This window comes from Falco punctatus (assembly GCF_963210335.1).
Source record: "Falco punctatus genome assembly, chromosome: 6".
Classification (NCBI taxonomy): domain Eukaryota; kingdom Metazoa; phylum Chordata; class Aves; order Falconiformes; family Falconidae; genus Falco; species Falco punctatus.
In genome coordinates, this window is record NC_137585.1 from 79,918,371 (window position 1) to 79,928,998 (window position 10,628).

General features: G+C 44.1%; 1 protein-coding gene across 1 annotated transcript; it reads left to right on the plus strand.

The window, feature by feature from the left end:
* Window positions 1–462: 462 nt before the first annotated feature.
* On the plus strand, window positions 463–9,732 carry CAV2 (caveolin 2). Its single transcript, XM_080391054.1, has 3 exons — window positions 463–1,133; window positions 1,321–1,508; window positions 8,201–9,732. The coding sequence occupies exons 1-3, from the start codon at window positions 984–986 to the stop codon at window positions 8,349–8,351; spliced, it is 489 nt and encodes a 162-aa protein (XP_080247180.1). The 5' UTR covers window positions 463–983; the 3' UTR covers window positions 8,352–9,732.
* The last annotated feature ends 896 nt before the right edge of the window (window positions 9,733–10,628 follow it).

Sequence of the window (10,628 nt, forward strand, 5' to 3'; positions counted from 1 at the left end):
TTTCAAAGCTTGAAGCTATCCTTAATTTGATATAGTGGTGAAAAGTAAAGTGACCATTACCAGCTTCCTTTTGATCTAACAAGCCTGGCTCATTGACCGGGCAGTATCACTTCTTTTTCTGAGTGGCAGGTGGTTGTGGTCACTGAATGCAGCAAGGTGCTCCTGACAGCTCATCAGCTCACGCTGCATTTTATCAAATATTATCAGTATTATCAAATCCTTTCGACAGCCATCACAGCAATTTGCTCAAGTTTACATAGAGCACTCTTCGGCCTAACACGTGTTCTCAGATAAAACAGAGGAAATAATTTGTATGGACTGGAGCTAGAACCCAAGGCGGGCACGGTAACAGCTGGCAGTGAGGGATGCGGTGTTTCACTGCAGCATCAGCCGGGCTGCCCTCGCCGCCACCCCCCCACCGCCACCCCCCGCCCTCCATGTGTCCCCTACAGCCACAAAGAGGGCAGCTGCCAGGACCCGACACGGCCGAAGGCACGACAGCCCCGACGCGGTGCCTCCCGCCGCCCGCTGCTGTGCCGCACAGCCCGCTCCGCAGTGCCAGCCGGCCGGGGCTGGCGGCCGGGGCTGATGGCCGGGGCTGGCGGCCGATGGCCGGGGCTGGCGGCCGGGGCTGACGGCCGGGGCTGGCGGCCGATGGCCGGGGCTGGCGGCCGGGACTGATGGCCGGGGCTGGTGCCCGGGGCCGGCGGCCGGGGCTGGCGCCCGGGGCTGGTGGCCGGGACTGATGGCCGGGGCTGCCGGCCGGGGCTGCAGGCGGCGCGCCCCTCGCTGCCCGCGGCGCCCACCCGCAGGCCCGACCCGCGCTCCCCTCGGCCTCCAGCGCCGGCCCCGCGGGGCGTGTCCCGGGCAGCCCCGCTCCGCCCCAACCCGGCGGGGCCGAGGGCGCCGCGGCCGCGGACGGGGCCGGGCCGGGCCGGGCAGGGCAGGGCCGGGCCGGCAGCCGCGGAGCGGCGGGCAGCGCCATGGGGCTGGAGACAGAGAAGGCGGACACCCGCATCTTCATGGACGACGACAACTTCCCGCGGAGCGGCGGCCCCGCGCTGTCGGAGGCGGAGAAGTGCGCGGAGGACGAGCTGGACCTCGACCCCCACGGGCTGAACGCCCACCTGCAGGTGCGCGCCGGCCGCGGCCGCGGGGACCCGCCCGGGGGGAGCTGCGCCGGGCCGCGGGGGCGGCGGGGCCGGGCGCGGACGCGGACGCGGGGGCGGCGGCGGGGCCGCGGCGGGGCGGCGGGCGGAGGCACCCGGCGGGCCCCCTCGGCCCAGCCCCGCCTGATGGCCGAGCTGCTTCTCGTTCCAGCTGGGGTTCGAGGACGTGATCGCGGAGCCCGAACTGACCCACTCCTTCGACAAAGTGTGGATCTGCAGCCACGCTCTCTTTGAGCTCAGCAAGTACCTGATCTACAAGCTCCTCACCCTGGTCCTTGCCATACCCCTGGCCCTGGTTGTGGGGATCGTCTTCGCCGTGCTCAGCTGCCTGCACATCTGGTAAGTGCGTTGGGTGGCCGGTGGGCTCTGCAGACAGCTCAGACCAACTCTCCCCCGGGGGCACTGCTGCCGAGCCGCTGGTCGCTGTCTTCGCCACCGGTAGTCAGAGCGGCTTAGTGACCTGCTTTATATTTGAAGGGAGAGAAATGAAAACAATGTCTTCCCTGTGGTTCGGCTCCCTGCCTTGCTTTAACCAGCAATCTGTCATGTCTGTGTAAGCTCCTCGGGGCAGAGAGCCCGCTTTACCATTGGTACGGCACCTACTGCAACACGTTCCAGCCTCGGCTGCCTGCTGGAGTAGCAATAATGGTTGCTTGGGTTTTTGTAAACTGGAGTCATGAAGTTGTTAAAATGTCCATTTGAAATGAAAGACCTGGGCAGAAGCATTGCTGACACCTGACACCTTCTCTGTACAGTTACTTCTTCCACTTTTTTCCTCAGAGACTGAAGAAAGCTTTTGAGGGCCCAGCTCACTCTTTCTTTGCTACTGCCACAAAATCTACTGTCACTGCCTTGCATCTGGTACCTGGGCATCTCTAGGTGCAGTGCCCCAGAGCGCTTTCTCCTAAGCAAAAAAACCCTGCTGAGCTCAGGAAGGCTGCTTCTGGCCATGATCCAGGCTCACAGACAAATACAGTAGCCCACCAAGTCACAGCAAACCTGGTGTACTGGCGAAATGTCAGGGAAGGGTACCTTGAGATGAGAAAGGCAGCTGATTGTAGAGAAGGAAGAAAGGCAGGGAAAAGAATGAGGTTGAGGAAAGAACTGAGAATCCAGGCGGCTGCAGAGGAAGGGATGAGTGCAGATTATCCATGTCATTCCTGCAAACCAGGATTTTCTGTATACATGGCTTCTGGGCAAAGTCTCATTTGTCTTAGATAACACTGACATCATGAAGAAGATTTTACAGAAAACAAAGTATCCAGAAACTGGCAACGGGTATACATTGGTTATCTGAACCTAAGGTTGCAATCTTGTGGGTGCAGATTTCAATTTTTGAAAGTGGAATGGAAGTTGGGGTTGGTGACGTTGTCATGAGCCACTTTGAAAACTGTTTAACTCAAATTTTGGAGCATAGAGTTCACCTAATATCCAAGGGAGTTGCAACACAATTTAGAGCTATCCACCTGCTACTTCTCTGGTCCCAAAATTACTGTGAACACTGTATGGTATGCCCACACTTTTAGGTCTGTCAGCTGTCACTGTGCTGTAGTGTGCCATGTGACTGCAGAAGGGTATGGTGAGCATCTAGATTTCCAGTAGTGGAATTTCTATAGATGCATTTGTCAATGCCAAATTTATTAAGACTGTAATAAGATTTTCTGCTTCAGAATGATCTTGTATCTGGATTTCACAGCCTCTATATAGACATGAATTTCACTGAACCAGGACTCAGAGGTCAGTTTCTGTTTATTGAATCAGCCCCTAGTGACTCCCAGGAACTGTGGGTTCTTAGTACATCCGAAATAGGACTGTCCAAATGTAGCATTTCATTTGAAATGTTTCCCTTGACTTTCTGTGAACACACTTCCCCAACAACTAATTTCCTTTCCCTACCTTCATTGTCACTGAAGAAGCGATCTTTCATCTTGATCTTTCTTGCACCTGGGACAGGTGTGAAAGAATCACATAACTCAGTAGCACTATCTGCACCCCCTTGGACCCCATCCAGTGCTACCATCCAAAGCCAGCACTGCCTCATCTTCCCACAACCACAAGCTGGATTTTTTCCAACACAAAGGTGGAACTCACTGAGACTAAGTTAGCTTCTCTGCAGCTCTCCATGTTGCAGGTTTCTTGGGAGTAAGGAGTTCAAAGTTTCTGCATTTGCGAGGATAGCACGGGAGCAGTACGGGTATAGGGACCCTAAACACACGGTACTGACTCCATGTAGCCCCATTTGGGTGTGGATAAAACAGTAACTTCTTGTTTGGTGGGTGAGAGGAAGGGAATTCCATTCCAAGTCTGTCTTCAGCTGTTGAAACACCATGGGAAAACCCTGGGCACACCCTTCTACATGGCTGCTCGCAGGAGGGCTTATCAAGTCTTTGTGCCTCACTTTCATCATCCAAACCAGTGAGACGATGATGTTGATCTTTTGCAGGGGAGCCTTTCCCGAGGCTAAATTCAAAGGTGTTTCAACAATTTTTGGAAGCACTTAGGCACAAAGCTCTGTTGATTGTCACACATGTTGTTGCCGTTTTGTCAGCATGCTAGAAATCCACGAAAGTCTGATTCAGCATTCCTCAGGCATCAAGGACACCTCATGAGTTGCCCCTCTCATACCCAATAGTAAACGTTGTCTTTCACCAGCAAAAAGTTTGCTAAAGAAGGAAGCAAATGCATGAGACTTCATGGAAAACAAAAAGAAAGCTGAGTAAGAAATATGTAATAATATACTTCGATTTTCGAATGGCTATCATTCTCACCACCGACTATACACAGCACAATTTGTTTGACTGAGTTTTAACATCTTTCTGTGAACATCAGCAAGCTTTTGAACATGTCCTTAGATTGAGGCTGTTCGGGTTATTGATTTTTGAACATGAGCAGAACACTGCTGGTTTTCGAGGCAGCACATGCAAAATCATGATATTATAGATCAGGGACTGGTTCTTGTTCCAAGCCACATGTTTGTCACCTGTTGGAAATTAACACTTGAATTTTATATACGCTTTTTTGTAGTCTTGTCTGAATAGTGTTCTGGTATGTTGCACATTCATGCTAAGAATCAGCGGTTCATCTGAGGATCCATAACTTCAGTCTTGGATCTGAGATGGGCTTTAAAGCACAAGGACTCAGCCAGTTTTATGCTCTTGTCATCAGCTGGAGCAGGTGCAGAGCTCTTCTTTGCCTGAGCTTCCATTCACGGTGCTAAGGTGTAACCAGGGACTTATAAGCAGATATGGACATGCATCGTCTCTTAACCTCTTTCTCCACAGCTCCATTTACAGAACTTGCTCTCATACTCTCATACTCAACCCCAAAACCACCTCCCTACGCGCTGTCTGAAATCAAAAGAAATTACAGTACAGCTATGCCACAAAGACCCACCTTATGATCTGGTGTTGCCTTGATGCCTCTTCTTCCATGCCCAGTATATATCCCTTGGCTTCTGAAGAGGAAGTAGGTGAATGTTGCTTTGCTCCCTTTTTCATCTGATCTTTTCAAACCTACCCCGGTCCTGAGATATATAATGTTTGGTTTTAATGCACTTCATATACTGTGTACGGTCCTGGAAGGCTTTGGTGGTTGTCTCACTCATAAATACCCCGAGGATTAATTGGACTCAACAAGAAGCTTTGCAACTGCTAGGTAATATTTAGCCATCTGTTTGCAATGTTTGCTTGTATGGTAGAACCATGCAAGACTTTTAATTCAAAATCATGATGTAGTACCTGTGCAGACTTGGATTTAGTTAGTTTAACCTAATTAATAGTATAGCATTTGAAAAATAGCGTTAACACGTGTCTGAGTTTCCATTTTGAAAAACTTTACAGGAGAGGATGTGATTCTTCACTTGGAAGTGGCAATCTGAATTAATAGTGAATGGCTACGTTTCCCGACTCTGTGAAAAGTTGAGCTGCCTTGAACTCAAAATACTTTTATCAGTGGGATTTAATTTGTGTGGGATTAATGCTTTGCCATTTCCAAGAGGTGTTTGGTTCTCGACAACGTTCCCTCAGGGATTAGCAGGAAAAAAGTAATGTGAACAAAAGCGAGAAAGGTTGATGTGTATCATTTTATAGATGTCATGCCTTGAACAGAAAGAATAGAAAATTGGATAAGATGGAAAAAATGGGGCAATTTGCTCTTTTCAGGTTAACAGTTCCCAAAAGAGGTAATTCCTTCTACTTAGTGAAAGGATGGTTATTTTATGATTTAGCTACATAGCAGGATTCAGTGAGAGGTCATACAGGTAGTTGAAATACCTTGGCTACATTCAGCTTAGGTGCCAAATTCAACAGAGCTTTGATGCGTCTTCCTGGTGCTGTACCATGTGGTAACACTAGTAGTACCAATATTGCAGTAAATGTTGATATCCTTGGGATATGCTGACTTTCCTTCCACTGTTAGATATTACTCAGCAAGCAGTTACTGTCTCTGTGAGTAGAAGTGCAGACTGTGAGCACTGTGAATGAAGGATGTATATGTTCATGTTTATTTGGCAGGTCACAAAAACAAATGCATAGCTTCTGATGGGGCTTGGTTATTTATTTTTGAAGTATGTGCCAGATCACTCTTCAGAAGGTACAGCACACCCTCTGATGATTTGAAAATGCTGCATGGTAGGATAGCATATCCTATGCAGAACAGGATGCGTACTTACATATGTGTAGATACATATATAGACACACTCACGTATTTTAAAAGTTAGAAAATACCTTTTACTGCTCTCTTGGGTGTAAAGGATTTTCTTCTCTGTGGAAAGGTGTTTGAGTAATTGTTGTCTAAGTAGACTGATTTTTATTTTAAAATTGAAAGTTATTTACAGTAATTAGCTTTGGTTGCTAGCACATTTCACATATCCTCCTACGGAGTTGGCATACATTGTTTTTTGCATACATTTACCATAAAATTGGATAGCAAGGGCTAAACAATTCTAAAACATTACCAAAACATTTTAATATTTATTTTATTTAACATTATCAAGGTTGAGTTCTGATGCTGCATGAACGACCTCTACAGCAGTTGCAAGTAGTATAATCACTGTTTTTCCAGTCTTTCCTAATGACATCTTGGTGATTCACTACATCTTCTTCTGAAACTTCTGCATAGTGTGGTATTTGTTTAGTTTGTATTTTGTGTGATCCTGTCGACAGAGGGTTGAGTAGAAATGTCAGCTTTTCTGCTTCTCTCCAGTTTGGTTAGATTTAAAAAAAATGCAGGCCAAATTAATTTTAGATGGCAGCAAAGGAGCAGTGACATAGCCTTTATAAACTAACTGAAATGGAAAAGGGATGAAGTCAACACAATCTGAGTAGCCATTTCTGGTGTTTTCCCTGCGTTGCTTGGAGAAATACCAATATTTTTTTCCTTTGCATTACTGATGTTTATCAGCTGTACTCTAACAGGTGAAGCCCTAATTTCATTCTCTACAAATTAGCTCTTCTATATGCAGTGGTACCATAGGTGGTTATAAAACATATAGTTTACAGGGTTCAGTTTAAAACTAGAGACCCATTATTCCAGTATCACTCACAGTTCTATACGGTGTGTATATTACTAGCTGTTTCAGCAGAGACAAAAGAAGAGAAGGTTTTAGAAAAACTATTCTTGTTTAAATCCATTAGGGTTAGCTTAGAGTGCAGCATAGACATACTAGTATATGGATTGCGTTGTATGATAAAAGCTGAGAATCTAGTTAGATAAACACTGAAAATAATTAATTTTGACTCTTTAATTTTCAGGTTTTTAACTATTTTTTTAAATGTGCCAGGGTTTTTTTCTACTATTATTCTGAGCACTACTCATTGGAAATACACAATACTTGTAAATGTTTTTAGACCTATGATGAAATAGTAAAGTAAACATTTCTTGTCATTCCAACCAAAGTCGACAAGAGCTCTACAGTGGAATTATGCGGATGCAGGACTGGGATCTTAAATTTTGAATCCAACAGCAAACTAGAACAGAGATTATCATCTTCATCAAGACAATCTATAGCTTCTTTATCTAATTTAGGAAATACACATGTTATATGCCCATATGTGCACTTCTGGCTCACCTCTGCTATTAGCATGTTTGACTTAAGTCACCGCTAATGGCATTGCTTTGGAACTGGGACATACAGAGAACATCCCCAGATGCTTACCAGTCTTCAGGAGATGAAAGCACTATACTTTCAAGTATACACCCTGGCTAAATAAAAAGATCTTTCCTCTGACCAGGAGTTTTGACCTCATTGTTTATTAGTTTCTCATCCACAAATGAAAAACTTTACACGCTCAGCTAGATCCCATTCTTCTGCGGCTGGGCATGTCACTCTGTACCATAGTAATACCATGTAGCCAGATGGTGCTTTACTGTTTCTGCTCCATTGCAGCAACTTGCAACAGTAACATTAGATTGGTAGAATGAGATGCAGCAGCGATGCCCATGTGTGCTTGTGCATTTGGGTGTGTGAGAGAGATGGGTAACAGAAACACCAGAGACAGCCGAGCAAGAACAGATCGTAAGCAGCACTGTTCCCAGTCAATCAAACTGGGGAACATGGTGTTTCTGACAAGCCCTGAAGACCCACATTCAGATATGACCACAGCCCAAATGAGTCCTTAGGGGATGACCCTGCTTTCCAGGCGCAGCAGGGTGGCAGGGGGGTTGCAGTGTATCACCTAGACCAGCCCTTCCGGAAGCAAGGAGAGAACCGCAGAAGTGCACCCCTGTAAAAGACATGTATTAGGAAGCAGAATCATGATGAAAAGAAAGCTGGCATCTGCTGTCCCCTGTGCTGCACACAAGTGATTCTGGCCAGAGCACCATGTGCATCATGTTGCATGTGCAGGTGTGAGGCTGTGAGCAAATAAAACGGACGGAGAACGACTGCAAGAGCGTAAAATCGACTTCTTTAGAGATTCGGAGTTATAAAATCACCTCCTTTTTTATAAGAACTCACACTTGTGTTTGGTTGTCCTGATTTCCCTGTGCTATAGCAGCAGCAATCTTCAAATCTAACATTTTCTTTTTTACAGGATTGTGGTGCCTTTTGTGAAAACCTGTCTCATGGTCTTGCCTTCAGTGCAGACTATATGGAAGAGCCTGACAGATGTTTTCGTCGTACCGTTCTTTCAGAGCATAGGCCGATGCTTTGCCATGGTTAATATACACCTGGACCAAGAGTAAACACCAGGGATGCGACACTGCCGTAATTGTAGCTGGTGTTACACCTCTTTGCTAACCTAACATATAAGCACTTACCATTCCAAACTGTTAATTTACAATGGCTGGTTTAAGTGGGAACATGCTATTTTTACTAAAATTCATTTATTATCAGGGAGATCAGTTTAAGAATAAGTAGGCAGTTTTCATAGCTCATTATTTTAACAACAGAGCGATCATGGAGTATGTTGGCAACACTTTATTTTAATGGTACGTTGATTGCTAGATTACAGGAGAATTCTCATGGAGGTTAAACAGCCACCACAGTGATAATGACTGGCATTATTACTATAAATATTTCGATACCTTAGGTGAAACTGATCTCTAGGGTTTCGCATTGGCTTTACTGCAGTTCCACCAGGGATCATTTTTGGCCCTTGCTATGCAGAATGATAAACCCAGTCCTGTACTACCAGCAGTTAAAACGAACATGACTCATTGCATAAACATACAGGGAAGGAACTGTTGTGTAATTCTCCTGTATTGGCGGGGGGTGGGGGTGGGGGGAGGGAAGCTCCCTAGAAGTTTATCCCTTAAAATAAGGTGTTAGCTAATGATTTGGAACATCAGCTAATCTGTATATTTTATTTAATGAGAGGTTAACTTTGCTGTATATTTTGTACCTTTGTAAATGGCACTTGATCAGTTTTCTTTGAAGCATTATTTACTATAGTATTTGAATTCTAACCAACTTATTAGGCAGTAAGGGTGAGACTGCAAAAAAAAATTAACTAAAATTTACATTTCTAAATTATGTAGATTTTTAAGTGTTGCCATGCAATTCTGGTATATTTGTTATATATGGTTACGTGTAAAAGCAAAGATTATAAGTTTTCATACAAGACTATGCAAAAGAGCTGGAAATATCTGTTTATGAGAAATGTTTTTTATTAAAAATGGGGTGTAGTAAATGCAACCCTGCCTATTTCTGTGTATTATTTGTATGAACACTGTGATATTTAAAATGGTAGGCACTATGCTGGCACTTTTAACTAGGTAGCAAGCTTTTATAGAAGGCACGTGAGTGTAACTGGTATCCTTGTCTAATTCTCCTCACCTAGTGACTTGACCCTCCATGTTGCTTATTTACTACTACAAAGCCTAATCCCTAAAAAAAGCCTTCTTTCTTCTGCACCTAATACGACTTTGTAAACTAGAATAGCAGAACGTATGCAGAGGTACATTAAAATTAATTTAGCCTTCTGATGGGCTTATGCTGCTGTTTTCTTTAAATACAGATGGTAAATTGCAATTGTAAAATGTGTGATTTAGAATGTTATTTTCTAAAATGATGTCACAGATTTCTTATCAAACAAGAAGTATATAATAAAATAATAAAACGTTGGTTTTTTCCCATTTTTACTTCATTTTTTCAGATTTCTCAACTTTTAAAAAGCTCTTAAAATGCCAAACAGCATAGAATACTATGCAGTTCTTCCAAAATATAGGAGAGGGAAGAGAAATGGATGAGCATCAATACAGTTCCACTATTATCAACTGCATTTAACATATTACAGTAGAAAATTATGTATCTCTGTGTGTAGTTAAGCCCATACAGAATGATTGCTTTCTCTGAAGCAGGTCTCTGCAGAATTTTGGCTATGTTAAAAAAAATGCTTAATTCTTTTTACCAGCACTTGCTTTCTTTACAGATGAGCCACAGAATTTTCTCTTCTCACTTACTGGCCTACAGAAGCTAGCTGACACTGTGTATTCTTTGTACATCAAAAACATCTTTGTACATTAAAAATATTTTTACCATTTGTGCCATTTAAAGAGAGATTCATATGACTTATGAAAACTGGATCTTATTGATTAGTGCCCATGGAAATTTCTCTGAAATATTTTATTCTGCAAGAAGTTAGCTTGTTCAGATGTGTTCTTCAAGATACATTTCTTACGTTAAAAATAGAAATATCTCTTTTGAAAATAAAAATTGGTAAGGCTAGGCTTGAACTCTTTTGAGAGTTATTTTCTTTTACAATGTCCAAGGACTTTTACAAAGATATTTTCCATGGAACTATATCCCCTTGATGAATTCATTAAAAAAAAAAGAAATTCAATTAATCAGTACTGGTTCTTGTGTCTGAAAAGGAGCCCTCTAAAAGCCTAAGCTTTGAGGGAACTCTGGTCTGGATCCAAACATTGAGAATGAGGCCATTTCCTAGAGAAAAATATGTAATTTAAGGTTATGCACTGCTGGATATATGCATTTTTAAATTGCTTACTGAAGTCATCTGG

Bases quoted from the DNA above. Each gene is read 5' to 3' on its own strand.
- CAV2 (XM_080391054.1), top strand. From the start codon at position 984: ATGGGGCTGGAGACAGAGAAGGCGGACACCCGCATCTTCATGGACGAC. The intron at 1,134-1,320 runs GTGCGCGCCGGC...TTCTCGTTCCAG, and splicing joins GGCTGAACGCCCACCTGCAG to CTGGGGTTCGAGGACGTGAT. The intron at 1,509-8,200 runs GTAAGTGCGTTG...TCTTTTTTACAG, and splicing joins CTCAGCTGCCTGCACATCTG to GATTGTGGTGCCTTTTGTGA.